Source organism: Pleurodeles waltl, chromosome 2_2, assembly GCF_031143425.1.
Source record: "Pleurodeles waltl isolate 20211129_DDA chromosome 2_2, aPleWal1.hap1.20221129, whole genome shotgun sequence".
NCBI lineage: Eukaryota > Metazoa > Chordata > Amphibia > Caudata > Salamandridae > Pleurodeles > Pleurodeles waltl.
Genome location: NC_090439.1, coordinates 217935498 through 217956153, shown reverse-complemented (window position 1 = coordinate 217956153; position 20656 = coordinate 217935498). Strand labels below are relative to the sequence as shown.

Here is a 20656-nt window from a genome sequence, read left to right as displayed (position 1 = left end):
GTAGCAGAAGTCTTTCACCTTCTTAATAATATTTCCTGCCATAGAGTATTGCTTGGACTTTGTATTTCTGGGGCTGCACGTCATTACATATGTCTTTGTGAAGTTTACTTTCAGATCAAGGCCCTGCATAAAAATAAAATAAAAGATCCAGTAGGCCTTGAAGACCATTTGCTGTACGCGCAATTAATACAGCATCATCTGCGTATAATAATACTGGAAGCAATCTCTGGCCCATCTCAGGGAAATCTTTCCCATGCTTTATTAAAAAATCATGAAGCCCATTTATGTTTATCAAAAATAGAAATGGGGCTAGGATGCATCCCGGCCTTACTCCTCGAATTTATGCGATGGGGGAGTCTCTCCCATTGAAAGCCATACTGGACTGAAACCTTTAGATCTTTATGTAAACGCTTTATTAGCCCCATCAAATTCATATCGATCCCCAGGGTTTCCATAATTTGCCAGAGTTTCCCTCTATTTACCAGATCAAAAGCACTTGAAAGATCAATAAATGCCATGTGGATATGTTCTTTTTTGGCAGTTACATATTTACTAAGAATAAGATCCAAGCTTAGTGCTTGTTCCACAGTGCCTAAGCCAGGCCTAAAGCCATATTGAATTGGGGAGAGAATCCGTGCCTCCGTTACCCAGTCCTCCAACCGTGATAAAATCACGCACCCCAAACTCTTAGCCGTAAAGTCAATTAGGGAGAATGGCCTATACCAAGTGGGATCTTGTCTATTTCCCCTTTTAAATATAGGGATAGTAATGGCCAGTTTCCATGAAGAAGAAATGTTACTCTTAACTACACTCCTTAGCACGTTTGTAACTAAAAGGCCCCAAAAAATTGGCATAGATTTGAAAATGTCTACAGGAACCCCATCAGGTCCAGGTGCCTTTCCTGGTCTTGAACGATTTATTGCTGTAATAACCTCATGGAGGTCAATAGAAATATCTAAGGTGTTCAAGTTCTGGTCTGCAATATGCTGCTTAATGATTTTATCCTCTTCGGTGACAAATCATTTCCTGAATGAAATACTTCAGCTTCAGAGATTAAGTAATCGTCAGCTTTAATATTATTATCAGAAAAATACGGGTGGTTTACCACTTTCCAAAATTTTTAGGTATCCTTCAGTTCAGTGGCTGCCAGAAGCTCTTCCCATGCTTTATTTCTAATTTCCAATTTCCAATTTCCTCTCTCCCAGCGTGACCCCTTGCCATTTTAACTAAGTCGAAAGAAAAGGGAATTGGTCTAAGAGCTTTTTCTAGGTTTTTATGAGCAGCTGTACACGCAGAATTAAACCATCGGTGTAGCACTGGACCCAAATGAGACCTGTCCGTAGCTAGTGCGTCAGAGATTGCACTACTTAGCTGTTCATATTCTTGGACTATATGATCATGGGTTGTCTGATGTGACAGACAGGCATTAATACAGTCTAGCTTAGATTTCATGATTTTCTGATTAAGTGCATTTGGATCTATTTTTTCCCATTTCAAGTGAACACCAGAGTTATTATTAAAAATTGAATTTCTTCTAATTTCCCTATTTTTTAACCCAGTTTAATATTATATGTTAGATCAATACATAGGGGATTATGATCACTGGCACAATGGGGTATAATCTTAAAATCATAAATTAAATGTGAATCAGAAGAACTGATAAGAATAAAATCAATAATACTCCCCTTTGAATTCCCTGTAAATGTGGGGATTTTTGGGAAATTTGCAGACGCTTTTCATCTTGCGTATAAAAGTTCAAACTTACACATAAAAGAATGTAAGACTTTGCCATCATTTGTGTGAGTAAAATGGGTTAGCGACTCTCTACCCTCTACAGGTACACTGCACAAATGGGGAGTTTCCTGGTGGCATAGGGGAGTATTAAAGTCACCTATCCATTGCATAACTAGCTCTTTATCCTGTAGTGGGAATAGACAAGTCAATAAAATCTATTGAACCCTCAAGGCTTCCCTTCAATAGCCCACATGGTATATTATTGTAGAGGTTAATTATCAGGATGCCCTTACTACCCTCAATCAATAATAGAACTATCCTAAAATAAGGCAAAGACAAGATTAAAGTTGCCTCCATTTTTGGTAATTGTAACGAGACAAGAATTAAAAGGCCCCCTCTTGCCCTTCCCATTGTGGAGGTTGTTGATGTAAGGATAAATAGCCATCCAATAAAAAAATATCTTCTGACCATGTCTCTTGGAGACAAATAATATCATAAGTAGATAAATCTCAACCAATCTGATTTTTTTATTTTAGACCGAAGTCCCGCAATATTCCAACTAATTAGTGTTAGAGGTTTATATCCTAATCCTGATACCACTTCTTTCGTTATAGTGTCCTGGGCCATGTCACTGGGAGAAGTATATATCAAGACTGCCCCTTCCTCAGGTGAAAAGGTGTCATGGTCTTCACCTACCGTTTGCCCCTCCAGGATTTCCCCACCCTGCCTATCTATAACTGCGAGTCAATCGTTCTCATCTAAAGATTTAAGAGCCTGAAAGCGATTGGTAATAGAAACATTTACCCAAAGCAGAGGGAGAACCGACCCTGAATTATGTTTACAGTGAGCTGTAGTAGAGCGTAAAAATAGAATAGTCGAGTCATAGAAATTGCTTAATGGATAAATTTGAATCCCTTCTTTAGTCATAGTACAATGGGCCAAATCGTCCAACAGACGCTTAACTAAACAGAGATTTTCAAAATGAATCACAACACAATCACCCTCATAAGCTTTCCTTGAAGGACCAACCCATTTCACTCTGCGTGCCATAAGAATCTTATTAGTTAAATCCTCTTGATATTTAAGTTTACTCCTCAACCAGTAGGCAGATTTCCTCATTAGAGCTTGAGTATCTTAATTGTTTTTGGCTGTCCAAAGGAGGCACATTTTCTAAAACCAAAACATACGGCGAACATTCAGGGGGTAAATGCAATGTCTCTTCACAGTTGTTAGTGGAATGAGTGGAGGAAGGGTTTAAACAACCAAGATGAGACTCCTTTCATTTTTCCGGTGGTAGCTAATGCTCAATAGTTAAGGGTCCAAGACTATCTGGAATTGAGCCAAAAGTGGACCAGTTCCTTTTGGTGGAGAATTTAGTAATACGTTTTCATTTTTGGACATAGAGTCTTGGTTAGATGGTTTCCCAAAATTAGATGGCCCTGGGTATATAGTTTGAGAAAGTGTACCAATCACGTTATTACAGAAACAATTGAGTCTCTCTGTTAACAGATGAATACGTTTTCCTCCAGAACTGCACAGAACGGTTTAAGTATGGAGTCAATTATATGAACGGAGTCAATTGATAAGTCTTTCTTCTCGTGACATTCGCTTGTTGTATCCAAATCTATCATTTGCCTGGCATTATTTCCTCGTTGTATATGACTTCTTTTTAGACCCTGACCCCAAAAGTCATTTTATATTCTTAGCCCTTCTTCCATCTCTTCTCTTCTTTTTTACATCCTCTCACCTCTTCTTCAGAGGTGGGGAACCCACCTGCGAGTAGTCGAGGGTTAGGTTAATGTTTGGATCCTTATTTAGGCTTAAGTCTTGCAAGGATGGGGCACTAAGCCCAGGCTGTGAAATGTCTAAGTCAGAATCCCTCAAGGGTATCTGGTCCACTTGTAGAGAATATATAAAAACAGTGTGCTCCAAGGGAGGTCTCTGGGCAGGTTTCTGAGCAGCCCCAATTTTTTCCTCTACTTGCTCTAATTCGGATTCTATGACCCCGATTACAGATGATAAATAACAGGTAATTGACGTTTGGGCTAAAGAGCCTAGACCACCCTTCCCCTTTTGCATGCTATTCTTTATTTTCCCCATTAGATGGGTTATTCATGTAACTTAAGAATTCTGTATATCTATATAATTCTGTGTGATCCAAATCAGATTACCATCTTAAAATAGAGGAGACCCAACCTCAGCCCAACCCCAATCTATAACGGGGAATTTTTCAAGGGGCATAGGGGCCTAAGTGCTCCCCTGCAATAGAACCGCCTGAAAATGCTTGAATCACCCTGGAGTCCTTACGAGGGATGTCAATAGTAGAATTTAACAAGTGTACCTTTCTTCTCCTTCTCCTTTGGGCGAACCACACGTAAGTATTGATGCTCAACGCCAAGAGGGGAGGCCCGGCCCAGCCCAGCCCCTATCGGCCTCGGATGGGTCCAGATGGGCCAGCCCTTGGCCCACGCGTGTCCCGCGCCGCGGGAATGTCAAGCGCTATTAAGCACATCTGCTGGTGCATGGTCCAGCATCAGGGGTCCTCTGGTGCCGCCCCCTATGACCCTGGGGGCAGCAGAGAGAAAAGCAAGCGTCCCATTCCGCAGGAATGTCAAGCGCTATTAAGCACGTCTGCCGGTGCGTGGTCCAGCGTCAGGGGTCCTCTGGCGCCACCCCCTACGGCCCGGGGGGGCAGCAGAGAGGAAAAGCAAGCATCCTGTGGCTTAGACTGCTTTGGAGCCATACAGCCACAGTGTCCTGTTGCAAGCCACAGCCCGACAACAGGCACAGTAAGCTACTCAGCTGTGGGGTCTGAACGGGGCTCCCACGGGGAGGAACAGGCAAACAACATTCCCTCTGAAGACACTGCTGGCCCAGCAGGAAGGAGCTGAGAAGCTTAAAAGTCATGCAGCCACTGCAGCATAGTCGCTCCTTCCACCAGGTTCACTGAAAGGGAGTGAAACAAGCAAGGGCTAATGGCCATATCAAGAGGCCACAATCTTGCATCTTGATTTTGTAAATGTCAGGATTTGCAACAACAAAATAGCTTTGTATATCAGACCTCTGGTTCTTTCCAACAGTTGACCTAGGTTGATGTGGAAATTTCCATTAGTTGTTTATCATACAATATGAAAGAACGATCCTCTGAACTTGCAAACAATTTTCTTCCTTTTTCATTCTTCAACTTTTGAGGTTCATCGAGGATCATTCCTCATTTAAAACCATGTAAGTGTTGCAACTGTGTGATTTCATAAAATCTTTGGGAGTGAAGCTTCACCACAAGATGAAGGTGTCTCAGGTGATGGATAGCTAACTTTTACTTTTAAGTGGAGCATAAAAAGAAGAGACGCTGAGTCTCATTGAGAACCAAAAGCGGAACTGCCAACAATGTTCAAACCAGCTCCCACTCCCGTTCTGTCTTTTTCTTTGCTGTCTGTTTATCGTTTAATTATTGCATCAAACAAACAACAAATATGTGGTATTTTTTATACATTTTACTAACATTAATTTATATTTATATTTTTAACTATTTAAAACATAATATAGTACCTATTTGTTCTTTGACTGATTAAATAATTAACAAATGTGCACTATTTTATATATTTAGCATTAATTTATATTTATTATTTATTTATATTCGTAAACTTTTTTAAATAATTGAATTCAGTTTATCCTCATTTCCCATTAAGATGTATTTTAAATCCCTACCTCCATTATTTTCTCTGGGAAGGTGTTCCAATACCAGTGGTTGGCCATTTGTAGTGCTAGACTTACTATAAAACTATAAATTACTATAAAAGTGTAAGTTATTACAAAAGTGCAATTTGTGAATAGTGAAAATAGTAAACGTACTCAAAATTGCAAACTTACTCAAAAGTGCGGTTTGGGAATTAGGCCTCTAGAAGCTAAAATATATGACAAAATAATATTTGTGGCCCTGACAGACTGGGCTTTAAGTACAAAATATTTTTGGATGGAACAGGCTGGTTTTAAAAGAGGCCCTTCCTATGATGAATCCTTGTTTTAGTTTGTGGACTATAGCTCATTCGTCAAGAGAGTAGAGGGGTCATGTATTTGGCTGCTTTGTCAATTTTCGCACAGCATATACATTTAGTGAACTAAGAACTATTATGGAAAATTGTTGACCGAAAAGGCAATGCCCCAACTCTTCTCTCAGTTCTGAGGGCCCTCCACTACGATAATCGGGCTAGGGTGGAAGTAAGAAAAGGATGTGACTCTGACAAGTAAATTACGAATAAATAACGGGTTGAGGCAAGGCTACGTGCTCTAACCGTCCCTCTTTGCATTATATTTAGTGGATTTGTCCTCAATCTATTAAAAACCTGTTCATTCTCTCCAACAATGGGTGGAGAACATATTGCGTGTATCCTGTTTGAATGACTTGATTATGTTTTCACAGTGTGTGTGTTTCACATTGTGTGTGTGACCAATTGCCAGATGCCCTGAAATTTAATTGACACCATAAACATTAGAACCAATGATCAATAACTGCAGAATATACATCACCATGTGAAAGGCCTACCCATTGAAACCATCATGTTGGTCTACAATTGTTATAAATTCAACGCGTTTCTTGCATGTACAGTCTTGGCACTTCTTTTTATCAGTCACTGTGCGATCCGTTGAGCACTGATCACCAACTGATACTTATCACTCATTATATTTACATTAGTGAAATACTCTAATGTATATCTTTTGACGATGTGTCTGTTTTTTCAGGTTTTGCTCCGTGAATACATTACTTATTAACCAATTGCTTCTTTACAATTATTTGAAAATTATAATTCTTTGAGACATTTGTACTGTGGTATGTGCTGCTAAACAAACGATTTACCGAGCAAACTCACCATTGCAGGAACTGAGTGGAGAGTAGCAGATTACTAGGGCCATGAACAACACTGCTTGGTATGAGACATTCCATAGCCTGAGCAGGTGAAATGGGTTCAGGAACTCATCATTGCCACCATATTAGGAAAAAGAGTTTCAACAGTACCACTAAATGGTTAATAGGCCACTTTTACTAGTGAAGCTATTCTTGTGGTGAACAGTACCACCGTTTCTCAGCAGGGCTGCCAAACATTTATTAGGCAGTACCAACACTACTCAGGAGGGCTGCTATGCTTTGTGTGTAAATAATTAAAACTTCATAGGAGGCCTGTCATACATTTCACAACCTCTCAGTTAGGCTGATAAACCTTTTGGGAGAAAAGCCTACATGTCTCAATAAGGCTGAAATACTTGTCAACACTTCTCTGCTGGACAGACATGATTTACATGGACAGTACTAATACTTCCTAGAATGACCTACATTTTTAGTAGACAACTCCATCACTTCCCAGCAGGGGTGACATACAGTTGTTGAACACTAGCAGCATTTATCAAGAGGCATGCCATAACTTTGTAGGACAGGACCCATAGGCAAGTACACTGACTAATGTGCCCAATGCATGTATCTGTGCTTGAAGAGGAGGAGCAATGTTTACCACTAAATTTAGCAACATTGGCTATCTGCTTTCAGACTATAATGCCATATAATCTCTCGGTGGGATTATGTTTTTTAAGAATGCAACATGTCTACACTTTTTATTGAGAGAGAAATGAATAGTGTCCCCTACTGATCCCATGACATTCAATGTTTTTAAAATACACAAAAGTTGATAGGACGTCTGTTAGTAACTTGCCTAACCACTGGCACTCAGGGTAGCATTACAACACACTGTTCTTTTGCCTACTGTGACACCTCAGTTTGGGCCCAGCTATATACAAATCAATGTTAGCCATGGTCCAATAGGAACAATCCAGCCAGAAATGCAAGGCCAAGTCCAAGCTGAAATGGAACACAAGCACTCTAAGACTGGGTTTGCCCTAACTGAGGCTCGTCAGTCAGGTGTAGCTGGGTGACAATGGCACAGTAGAATATGATTTGTAATAAATATTTTAGAAAACATATTTTAGAAAGTTACTATTTACCTGTCCAAGGCCTCTAGAAGCCAATTTTCATGAAAATCTGACTGACACCCAGGAGCTCAATACCCCCCTTGGAGAGGTGTGAAATTGTTCCAGAGCTTACACAAAAACCTTGGGTACAGGAGATGTTCGGTTACTTTGGCAGGATGACCACATTGGCTGTTCGCAGCAATTTAATTAACTTCAATTGTCCAGCCCTGTCACAGGCAGATGTAGTTAACACCTGGTCCTGTCCCGGGTCCTGTCCCCTTCTTTGTTCCGCTAGTCAGCCAGTCACCAACCCCAGTGGGAGGGGAGCTGACACAGAACGGTTTTGAGTAACCACAGAGGAGGGGTTGCTCATTTCCCTAGCCACACCTACAGGTTAATCACTGGAGCTCGGCGCAAGAGAGATGGGTTGTGGCATACTAGTTTTAAGTAGAGAAGGGCACTGTGGGCACACAGGAACTGCAGTGGAAGTGGGTAGGACTACTCCTGCAATGTTTCCCCTATTGGTTAGAGAGGGGACAGGAGCCACCCCCACCTATAGACTAGTGCCAGGCATAAATGTGGCACCACTGGGCATCTTTTTCAGAACAATACTGGACCTGTGGAAGACAGAAAAAGGGCCAAATCTAGAGTTGAGACCTGTGAATAGACCTGAAATCCTAGACTTTCTCCCACTTGCACTCAGGACAAATAAATGAACTCCAGTGTTCAGTTGGATGACCTCTTGTTCAGCTACAGGGACACACCAAGCTGCAAGAAGCCCTTTGGCTGAAGAGTCTAGCTGACCTAGACTCTGCTGGTGGCTTTGGTGGAGTGAGCCTCAAACCCCAAATGCTGTTCTTGAGGTCCTGAAACTGCTGTCTGTGTTAAAGTGTATTCACTCTCCACTTTCTTAGGTTAAGCTTGTCTGCTATGTGCCAAAGCTAGCAGGGGGTGAGCTCATGTTTAAATTACTTAAACCTAACAAGAATGGTAACATTATTACTTATGGCGGGCTGCCATCCACCCCAACTAATAATCCACTTTCTCACAAGGAAGTTTTAAAAATTAGGATTGGCCCAAATCATTTTCATGTTATGGCTACAATTAAGTTATAATTAAATAAAGTCTATTTTGATTTTTGCAATACAGGACGAAAATGTACAAGTATTCATATTTTGCTACCTATATTCTTACAATGAGGTATTCTAGCTTGAGAATCGGCTACAAAATGATTACCATAACCTTTTTAGATGTATTATGGGCATTGGACCTTCTTTTTTTAAAATTCTATTTAAAAAAAATGAAATGTTGACAATGTTATGCATTTTAACCGAACCATAAAGGAATATTGCTTTAAAGGGTTACTTTGAAGAATGTTCATGTTTTAGTTATTTTGATTTTAAGAAATATTTATACAAATGTTTAACACACTACGGTCTACGTAAACATAGTTTTTAAATGGAATCAAGTAGGTTGGATTAGAAGGGTATGAAGGACACTGCCTCTTGCATTCATTTACGTAAACCCCAAATCTGTGTAGGCCACGTTCGTGAAATGGTGTGATTTGGACGGCCAGGCACTAAAGTGTCACTCATGTTCGTGAAATGGTGTGATTTGGACGGCCAGGCACTAAAGTGTCACTCATGTTCGTGAAATGGTGTGATTTGGACGGCCAGGCACTAAAGTGTCACTCTCCAAAACATTTGGAAGTATACAGCAGTGGAAAAAAGAAGATTGTGACAAATCAAAATTAGACAGCATTGGTATTTGACACCATAGGTATTAGACAGCAATAGAGGTGTACTTCCAAGAAACACTTTGGGTTCCTACACTTATTTGTATCATTTTTTTTTACATATTAAGCAAAGTATGTTCACAAAATGTGTCCCGGAGCAAAAGGGTAAGTGTAATAAGAGTCACACTCACTGACAATTGTGATAAATTCACGAGAGTCAGAACTGGCTCACTACAGGCTGCAGAGTAAAATGCTTATGTAAAATGTTACTTAGCCTTCAGCTGCATTTAATCCACTTATGTTTCACACAAAACTCAGCTGAATTCGCTCGTGATGCAAGAGAAAATGACAGGAAGTATAGAAATTTAAAAAAAATCAGTTCTTAATCTAAAATTTGTTTTGAAAGATTTCGGGATTTAACAGCAAAATATTAGAAAAATTTCACATATTTGCTGTCTCCCAAAAATTACTCGAGCAAAGAAACCATGGAAGGAATCCAAATTGTTGTGTAATTTACAGGTGAACCCTAACCCACTTGTAGCTCATGACTTTTACTAGCATCACGTTTACACAGATGCCACCTGCCTAACCACCAAGAAGACTTGGTTTCTGGCAATGTACAATGATGTGCCCACTCACTCGGTCTTCATGGGCAGTCTTATCACATGACCAGAACAGAGACAACGAGGCTCCTTTCAGTCTCTCACTTGGGAAGGGACATAGCTAGTGCAGGGGGGCCTTGGCGGGGGGCCAAGGCTGAGAGACTGCTCATCAAATTAGTTCAGTCCTTTACCACCAACCTGGGATTAAAGGGCCCCTTTTCCATCTTCGGTCAGGCCATTTGGCATACTGGCTAGGCCACTGCCCTTATGAACCACCGTGTAATGTGTCATGCCCTCTTTCCCCAGGTGGGGCTAGGTTATGAGACACAAAGGTCAAGCTTGCCAATAGCGTCATTGCCACTTGGTGCTCCGAAAGTGCCTGTTCATCTCATTATCTACCCGATTCTTTTACTCGGGTCCTTAACTTATGGGTCAGAGAATAAAATGCCTTTAACTTCAACAGAAAAGGGCAATAAGACATACAAATTCGCCATAATATACAGGTTGTGCTAACCAATCAGTTCTTTCTGAATACAGTGAGTAACTGGTAACATGGGATTACTTCTTCTAATCATGTGATGAACTAATGTCCGAGAGCCAAACCCCAACCCCGGTCTCCCAATGTCCAAGGCCGCTGCTTAGCTCATTACAAGGTACTCGGTGTACTCAGGCTCACTTGCAGCTCGTAACTTGGGAGGATGCGATTATTTCGTGATAATGCCCTAAAGAATACTCATTGAAGCCCCGCAAATAGACAGCGTGCACAGCACAGCTGCAATCCAACGAGAATAAAGAGTGGCAAGCCCGTTTTTGAAACTTACTTTCACTGCTCGAATAGTCCTGTGGGTCGAGTATCCCAGACTCCTGCAGCGAGCGAATGCACGAGTCCACCAGCTCCAGGCCCGTCGTGAGCTCATCCTCTATGTCCTTCTGGCCGTCTAGAAGCAAAGCATAACAAGGAAAAGAGCAGATATTAAAGAAACCCGGCTGGAAAAATGGGAACCAATTAAAAACAAAATCCTAGCCAATGACGGGAGTAGATTGACATTTAGCAGAGATAAGCAAGAAGAAAAAAGAAATCAGCTTTCACCTCTTGGAAATTACAGAGGCATTCATCACTCTGATCACAATCAGAAATACATTACACTTCCCCGCTCTATCGGCTTTTGTGCCAGTGCCAATTACTTTCACTTCTCAACGGGGATAATGGAAGTCGCCGATGGATAAAGAATTGCACGAGAGGCCACAGCCTACAAATCCCCCGCTATCGGAAAAACGCTAAATTAAGCTGACCCTGTGCTGCGACCGGTGACTTGCACTAAAATCACAGCCCATCTTCCATTTCCCTTTCCCTGCGGCTTAACTGGAGCGGGAGACCAAGAACGAGCGGAGATGCTCGCCGAGATGTATTACCTTGTCCTTGCCAGCGGAACTGCTCCTCGGCTGAACTGTAAAACAAACAAATACAGTATTGATTAGCTGGGCTCTTTAAGCTGTGCTCTTGTCCTACGAAGAAAGCAGCAGATTTCAATTAACCGCCTGCGGAATAATTTTAAAACAATTACGCAACATGGCTCGGTGTGAAAATAATGCCTTGTACTGCGACCAAACTGCAGAGCCCAATTGTATAGCATCAACTTTTTACACTTTTGAGTTTATGCTTTATTGCGCAATTACTTAAAATCATTGCAACTTTTCACAGTAAAAAGGGAAGGCGCCGTTTCCTACATGGGGTCGGATAGCTATGCGTTCTAGTAGTAATCTACAAACACAAATAGAAGTTCTTAAAATGGAAATATATTCGTGCTTTCTTCAAATCATTTTGTTGCGTAATCTATTGATCAGCAGCCTTGTATATCACTTCCAAAAAGTGTGATTTTCTGTAAGCACTGAGCTTTCTGCGATTTTTTTTCTGTGCACTTCCTGCGGTGCTAACACTGATTTGTTTTGTTAATTTCACTTTGGGATTTATAGCTTTTCAAGGGTGACACGTCAATTTTGGTTCTTCAATCCCGTACATATGTAATTTCGCACACTATAACATCAGTGCATGAACCAAAATGTGGTTCATCAGATCCACAGCAACCATGTCACTTAATTTTTCGATATCCCTGTCTTTCGTGATCCCTTCTGTCTATTTTTCCGGTCCATGGCTTCACATATACGTCTAATTCTTGCACACCCGCACACAAACACAACACACACAAACACACAACGTACGCACCCTCGGCTCGGACTGGCCTATCGGACAATCAGGCACTGGCCGATGGGCTGAGTGGGCCAGCATCAGCATTTTAGCAGTTTTGGGCCTGTTCGTTGGCCAGGGGAGCCGCCGTTTACTGCGGCATTCCCTGAGATTCCTACTTGTTCAATATATGATTCGCTAAGGTGGCCCACTTTAAATTTGTTGTTAGGGCCTAATTTTTGTCCCAGTCCAACCCCGTGGACACTGTAGTTACGGTTCACAACATTAATTCAAGGGAGAGTACCTAATTGTGTCTTTAAATAAACATGAAAAAACTACAAAATCAACACTGATTTTTGTTTTGGGTAGCGTTTGACATTTTGCTAGGCGTATTTTTAATCCAGTCTTTCCTAAAGGAAGGAGACGGTGCATACAGAGTGGTGGGGCATGAAGAGGGGAGAAAATAGATTATTTTGGAGTGGGGGCGAGGACATCTGTCAAGAAAGAGACAGAGAGCATTCGAAAGGTATGGACAGGAAAATGCATGTTTTTGTTTTGTAATGCTTATTTTTTAAGTAATTTGGCACCAACTCACAAAACCCTGGGAAATAAGCATCCCATATTTAGTTTATTACTATGTACCCTCATAATTTGGGACTGGTGTCTCAGGAACAGATATCCACAGTCACGTGGGCATTTGTCACCTTATCTTTTAGTATAAAAATATGTTTGTCTTTTCTTCTTATTTTCATCATAATAACTTGGACCAAGCATTTCCAAATCTTATTTTCATATCTAACTCACACTTGAACGTTTTCGGTATAAGGGCTGGAACAACTTTAAGGAAGTGCAAAATACGCATAGCTAGCAAAGGTGTAGGGATAAGTACATGTGTGTGCGCGCTTCAGAAGGGCAGAGTACAGCTTTAAGAAAAAAATATTTTAAAGAAGACTGTATTGAAAATGATTGTGAACATTCACCAGGTCACAAGTTGTAGATGTACACCTTATTTGCTTTCAATTTTACGACCACTCCCCTCACCCCCTATATACCCACGAACAAATGAACTTAAAAATGATATGTGCCTCGAAACGGAAGGGTTGCAAAGATGGCATCAACTCATGCATGCTCCACCTGCTGTGACTGAGGTGTAAAGTATGCAGGCATCGGCTATTCTTTTTGCATTTGTAAGGCTGACTTACATCTACAAATCTTTGTGCCTCACAGACTCGGACTTCAGCTCAGTGTTTAAAATTCGAAATTGAACCCTTCTTAACCTAGAGTCAGTCGATATATCCGTTGCATTGTTGCACATTCGACGTCTCGTCATGAGTGGTAAGCGCTATATAAGTACAACTACAATACATCACTGACTGGTCCTCTTTCATGGTCTGTTAATTCGGATCCTCTTTCCATTTGACTGTGGAGCTGTAATTTAAGACTTTCAGAAATTAATGGAGATTCTTCTTGCTCCAGAAAAAGAACTGAAAATCGTCAATGGCTTACCCCATTCGGTGGCACATAGAGGAAAAAGCCTCTCAGGATTGTTTTTTGTGCAGGGAGTTGTCTCTTCCAGCACTAGAACAATCCTGCCCATAACGTAGGCACGCTTGCAACATGGTGCAAGGATGCCTGCATTGGTGCTAGGCAGAGAGCAGGAATGTGCCATGTAATGTTAGATACGGCATATTCCTGCCCTGCAGTGCAGCAAGGAGGCGTGCTGCGTTGCTTGCGTGAATATTTGATAAACATGCCCCTGAGAGTCTCTTAGGGTACAGCTATTAAAATATACAGACTAATACAATTTTAAAAGAACAAAGAGTTTTTCCAATACAAGTTAAAATATTTCCCAGTACGCATACCAATTCTAAATATTCCATTTACCCCAGCATAGCTCATGCTAAAGAATGTGACATGCATCCTTTTTTTAGAAAGTTGGAGTGTTAATAAAAATGGTGAGCCGGTAAAAACAACACAACAAATATTAACTGAGTCATGGAAAAAAATCTATTCAGTGAAAAATGATATGTCCCATTGTTTGATCTCACTTCTGGCATTAAACCCTTCACTCTCCAAACAGGGCTCATTTTTAGTCTCATCCTAAGAACTTTACCTTGTCCTAAGAGGCATGGAAATAACTCAAAATACTTAGTATAACTCTACGAATCCAAATACCATATTGTCAATGCAAACTACTATTTTGGTCATGAATACTCTATCAGCTCTTTGACTTTCACCAATGACACCATTCTCAACAATTGTTTCCTAATTGCATCACAAACCTTGAGAAGGAAGGGAAAACTTTCAGACAAAATAGCTCATTTAATTTTCAAGCTATACCTAGGGGTGTAGGAGACAATACATTTCTGGGGGGGACAGGGACAGCCTTGGGGGACTTTCAATCAACCCTATACAAATCGCTCGTTGTTTACGAACTGCAGGCTCCGATAAATATACACAATCATATATATATATATATATATATATATATATATATATATATATATATATATATATATATATTGGAAGTGAAATAGGGAGAAAGGAAGGCATGTTTTCACAGTCTGAAAGTATCTTTTATTGTTATTTACATTCACTAAGTAATTAGCTCAAATGTGAAAATAACATGTTGATTAACCTTGCATCTTCATGCACCAAGCAAATAAAGGTAGGAGGGTAAAAAGGAAGAACATACTCTTTGCGCCCCACACCCATCATGCCCCTCGCCTCATGCCAATTGGAACCGCACTGGAGAGATCAAAAGCGATTAGGTACAACAGTTGTAAACTGTGCTCGGAAACCATAGTTCTAATAACACTTCTGCTCCTTTGTGCGATCTTGGGAAGCTCAGCTCCACATCAATCATAACTGGGAGCATTTCAACTGAAGAAGCTCTTGAAGTTACAGGCTATATAAACATGGATTCTCTAATCTCTGTATAAACTGCAGTCACTAATTTCTTTAGAAACGGCTGTTTGTGATGCACCAAGTCACTGCGTGTAAAGAAAAGACATTCACTGATTATAAAGAAAAGACATCAGAAAATGACTATTATATGGTTATTACAGTCTAATTCTGACATTACATTGTCTTCTGCCAGAGGTAGCAGCCAAGGTAAAAGGCAGATCAGGTCACAGAGCATAATTAATGCAGCTGTTTAAAGCAAAAAAATTGAATGTTGCTTTTCTTTCTTCTGCTGTACTTTAATAGCTTGGAATGACAGAAGCTATGCACTAGGGTTTTAAGTGGTTTGTGGGAAAGTTGGTGGTGTGACCATGTATTATATGGGATAAAATACCCCCTGTGTACATAAGGATATTGCAAGTCACCTTAAAGTTAATACCTTATAAACAAGCATTGGCATAGCCAATAGGTCTCACCTATGCAAGTTATATTGCCTTTGCCAATGTGTTTTAGCCATGCTGTACACTAGTGAGACTACTATTCAGCATGGCTGAAAGTTAATGGCATAAAGGAGAATGATGTGTCACTGACTGGTGTGGTGTAGTATCATGGAGTAAGTAGAGTGTCCTAGAATGGAGCAGTAAACTAACTTTAAAGGAACAGGGGTCCCTTGAATAAAATGCAACACCACTCCCATAAACAATGATATTAAAGTAGTATGCAAATGGAATGTTTTATGCATTTATCCAATCAAAATATAAAAGATCAAATGTAGTGGGAAAACATCAACAGGGGAAATCGAGAAAGACTGGTATTCGGGCATTACACAAGTTATCTGGATGACCCAATGTCACCAATTACAAGAAAAATGTAAAAAGTAACCTATATAGTACAGTGGTTTGGAGGAGGCTGGCCTGGTTTGTAGTGGGTACCTATGGTACTTACCTATGGTACTTACACCTTATACCATGTCCATTTATCCCTTATTAGTGACATGTAGGCAGTGTCTAGACGCCAGGCTCTCTAGGGGTAGCTGTAGCCAAGGCTTATCTAGGAGACATGCAAAGCTCATGCAATACCACTGTAGTCACACAGTACTCACACACATGAAAGAAAATACTAAGTGTTACAAAAATAAAGGTACTTTATTTTAGTGACACAAATGCCAAAAATACCATAGAGACTATACTCCCTTAGAAGGTAAGTAATACACCTATTATATACACTAGTATGCAGCAATAGCAATAAAAACAGTTGGAAAACAGTGCAATTAGTGAAAATCACAATGGTTAGAAATGGGCCTAGGGGAAACACAAACCATATACTAAGAAAGTGGAATGCGAATGTCGGTTTCCCACCTAGGCAAGTGTGGTGTGTACAGGGGCGCTGGGAGTATTAGAAAACACCAAAGGTAAGTAATAGAACCCACCTCAGAGCCCAGGAAAGCAGAAGTAAATCACAGTAACTTTCCTAGAACACACAAGAACACGAGAAAGAAGATAATGCAAGAATCAGAAGATACTTCAAGACACAAAGGGTGGATTCCTGGACCTAAAGACCTGTGGAAGAATGGGACTAAGTCCAAGAAGCACAGAAGAGTCCAGGGAGGACAAGAGCCCCTGCTAACCCGAATCAAGGTGCAAAAGAAGAACCACCGGTGAAGAACAACAGTCAGTACTGCACCAAAGAAGATGGATGCGGGTTCGTGGTTGGTGCAGATGATATCCCACACCGGATAGATGATTGCAGTCTGGTTTGCATCGCTGGATTCCACCAACAAGCCTTGGCACAGGCAAAGCTCATGGTTAGCGGAAAATGGCCACCCAGGAGGAGGAGTCAGAGGGGGCTCTCAGCAACTCAGAGAGCCCACGGAATACCAGGCAGCGCACATAGGAGTCCCCAGCATGGGGACAAAGGAGTTGCAAAAGGAGGCCCACACAGCACAAAAACAAAGGATCCCATGCCGCCAGAGAACCACTCAGGAAGCGGTGCATCTCAGGAAGGAGTGCTGGGGGCCGAAGCTACATGGTACACAAAGAATTTCATAGAAGGATGCCAACAAGCCTTGGCAACTGAAAAACATGTGGTGCACAGGAGTACTGTCTTGCGTGGGAAGGCAAGCTCTTACCTCCACCAAAGTTGGACAGTAGGACGTCAGGACCATCAGGACCACTTCAGTCCACCACCTGTGATGCAGGATCCATGCAACTCGTCACGAGAGGGGACCCATGCAGATGGTCATCGTTGCAGAGAGGTGCCTGCTGAAGCAGGGGAGTGACTCCTTCACTCCAAGGGAGATTCGTTCATTCTTCTGGTGCAGACTGAAGACAGGCTGTCCTCTGAGGATGCACAACCGGGAAACAGTTGCATTTGCTGGCAAGAGCTGGAGATACAATGTTGCAGAAGTCGTCTTTGCTTCGTTGTTGCAGTTTGTGGAGTTCCTGGAGGGTCCAGATGCAGTTTCTTAGGTGAGAAAGGGAAGTAAAAGATGCAGAGTATGGCAATCTGAATCTGAAGAACCTCCCAAAGGAGAGACCCTAAATAGCCCTGAAAGGGGGATTGGTCAGCTAAACAGGAAAGCACCTATCAGGGGACGGCTCTGACACCACCTGCTGGCACTGGCCACTCAGATGCTCCCAGAGTTTGCTGCCAACTTGGAATCCAAGATGGCAAAACCCAGGGACCCTCTGGAGGAGCTCTGAGCAGCACACCTGGGGTTTCGTGCCAGAGCAGGGACTGGGGGTACCTGAACCGGTGTAGACTGGATTCTGTAAGGAGGACACCAAATGTGCCCTTCAAAGCATTTCCAGTGGCCTGGGGAAGGAAGCTACCCCTTCCAAACCTATTTCCAAAGGGAGAGGGTGTAACACCCCTCTATCAAAGGAAATTCTTTATTCTGCCTTCCTGGGCTTGAGCTTCTCAACCAACAGGAGGGCAGAAACCTGTCTGAGAGGTGGCAGCAGCTGGGGCTGCCTGGAAAACCTCAGAAGGCTGGAATGGCAATACTGGTGGTCCTCTAAGGAGCCCCCAGAGTGCATGGAATCATACAACCAATGCTTGCAAAAGCCTTGGGGTATGATTCCAACATGTTTGATACCAAACATACCTATGTTCGGAGTTACCATTATGTAGCTGGGAATAGGTAGTGACCTATTTCCAGTACACGTGTAAAATGGCATCCCCACACTCCTGAAGTCTGGGAAAATGGTCCTGGAGGTCGTGGGGGCACCTCTGCTAGTGCAGAGGTGCCCTCACACACAGGTACTCTGCACCCTGCCCTCAGGGCTGGAGGGCCTGCTATAGGGGTGACTTATAAGTGACCTGGTGTGGTGTAACTGGCAGTGAAAGGGTGCATGCACCTTTTCACGCAGGCTGCAATGGCAGTTCTGTAGAAGCCATTGCATGGGCTCCCTAAGGGTGGCAAAGCAAATGCTGCAGCCCCTAGGGATCTCCTGGAACCCCAATGCCCTGGGTACCTAAGTACCATATACTAGGGACTTATAAGGGGGCACCAGTATGCCAATCTTGGGTGAAATACTGGGTTACCAGAATGCAACAACCATAATTTAAGGGAGAGAGCATAACTACTGGGGTCCTGATTAGCAGGATCACAGTAGACACACTCAAACACACTGGCAAACAGGCCAAATGTGGGGGTAACCAAGCTAGAAAGAGGCTACTTTCCTACAAGGTTAGCATCCACAATAGTGATTTACACCCTGTTATACACCCACTTTTACATGAATGACTCAAATAGTGAATCAAGAAGTCATTAGCTCATAGTACCTATGCTTATGCCAACTTATGTACAATATCACAAATTCAAGTCAAGGTACTTTGGCCGACGATATTTCTATCCCCTAGACAGGTATCAGGATCATCCTAAGCCTTCGTTAAGCTTGAGTTAAAAGGGTTACATAGTGCTTGTAACCAAAACGGCGAAGATAAATCTGACTCACGTCTCATATGAGTGACAAGGCAATCAATGGAGATCTGAATCTCTAATCAAGCGCCAATGCCATAAAGTAGTAGTAGAGTGGAGTAGTGTCACAGTGTAATAGAGTAGAGTGGAGTGGCAGAGTGACGTAGAGTGGAAAGGCATAAATAAGAGTGAACTGGAGTAGAGTGAAGTAAAGTAACATGAACTAGCATAGAGAAAGTTGGGTAGAGTGTTGTTGAGCATAGTACATTGTTGAATAGTGGAGTGGCATAGAGGGCTGTGCAGTGGCGTTGAGTAGAGTATCGTAGATTGAAGTGGCATAGAGTGGTGTGGAGTGGCATAGAGTGGAGTAAAGTGGAATGGAATGGCGTACAGGGAGTTGTGTAGGGAGTTACAGAGTGGAGAAAGTGTTAGAGTTTAATGGAATAGAGTGTCAGAGTCTAGTATCATGGAGTGTAATGTCAGAGTGAAGTGTCAGAGTGGAGTTGGGTGGTCTAGACTGAAATGGCGTAGAGTACAGTGGTGCAAAGTAGATTGGCGTAGAGTGTGGTGGTATAGAGTGCGTTGGTTTTGAGTAAAGTGGTGTAGAGTGCATTGACGAAGACAGCACTGGTTTAGCGTACAGTGCAGTAGCGTAGAGTGGTGAAGAGTAGAGGGGAGCAGAGTGGAGTGGCACTGCATAGATTGCAGTTGTTCAGAGTGCTGTGTCAGAGTGATGCGGTGCATGGTAGAGTGGAGTGGTGCAAGGTAGAGTAGACTGGTGTAGAGTGCAATGGTTGGGTGCAGTGATGCAGAGTAGAGTGGCATAGTGTAGTGGCATATAGTACATTTGTGTAGAGTGCAGTAGAGTGGCATATAGTTGAGTGGTGCAGAGTAGAGTGCAGTGGTGCAGAGTAGAGAGGAGTATAGTTCAGTGGCAGAGTGCAGTGTTGCAGAGTAGAGTGTCATAAAGGGCAGTGGTGTAGAGTAGAGTGCCATAGAATGCATTGGTGTAGAGTAGAGTGGCATAGAGTGCAGTCATGTAGAGTGATACAGAGTAGAGAAGAGTGGCTTAGAGTACAGTGGTGCAGAGTAGAATAGAGTGGCATAGAGTGCAGTGGCATGGAGTAGATTGCTGCAGAGTACAGTATAGTGGTGAAGAGTAGATTGTTGCAGAGTGGAGCATAGTGATGTAGAGTGCAGTAGCATAGAACGGTGCAGAGCAGATTGGAGTGGCGCAGGGTAGATTAGACTGGCATAGCATAGAGTGGAGTTGCGTAGATTGCAGTTGCATAGAGGAGATGATTTCAAAGTAGAGTGAAGGGCCTACAGTGGAGTGGTGTAGAGTAGAGTAGATTAGAGTGCAGTGGTGCAGAAAAGAGTGCAGTGGGACAGAGTACAGTGGCATTGAATGCAGTGGTGCAGAGTAGAGTAGCGTGAGTTCAGTGGCAGAGTGCAATGTTGCAGATTAGAGGTTCGCAGAGTACAGTGGTGTATTGTAGAGTGGCATAGAGTGCAGTCGCCTAGAGTGCTGTGGCGCAGAGTACAGTGGCATTGAAAGCAGTGGAATAGAGTGCTGCGGTGCAGAGTAGATTGGCATAGAGTGCAGTGGCATAGAG

At 42.2% G+C, this 20656-nt stretch overlaps 1 protein-coding gene across 29 annotated transcripts in view; it reads right to left on the bottom strand.

Annotated features, from left to right (window-relative positions):
- The window catches only part of CTNND2 (catenin delta 2), a 3139673-nt gene that overhangs the window by 1850202 nt on the left and 1268815 nt on the right, over window positions 1–20656 (bottom strand). For all 29 annotated transcript variants that reach the window (XM_069219651.1, XM_069219660.1, XM_069219653.1 and 26 more), the window contains 2 exons: window positions 11443–11477; window positions 10851–10967 (listed from right to left, as the gene is read on the bottom strand). In XM_069219651.1, the coding sequence (XP_069075752.1) occupies window positions 10851–10967; window positions 11443–11477 (152 nt within the window). The remainder of the gene's footprint in view (window positions 1–10850; window positions 10968–11442; window positions 11478–20656) is intronic.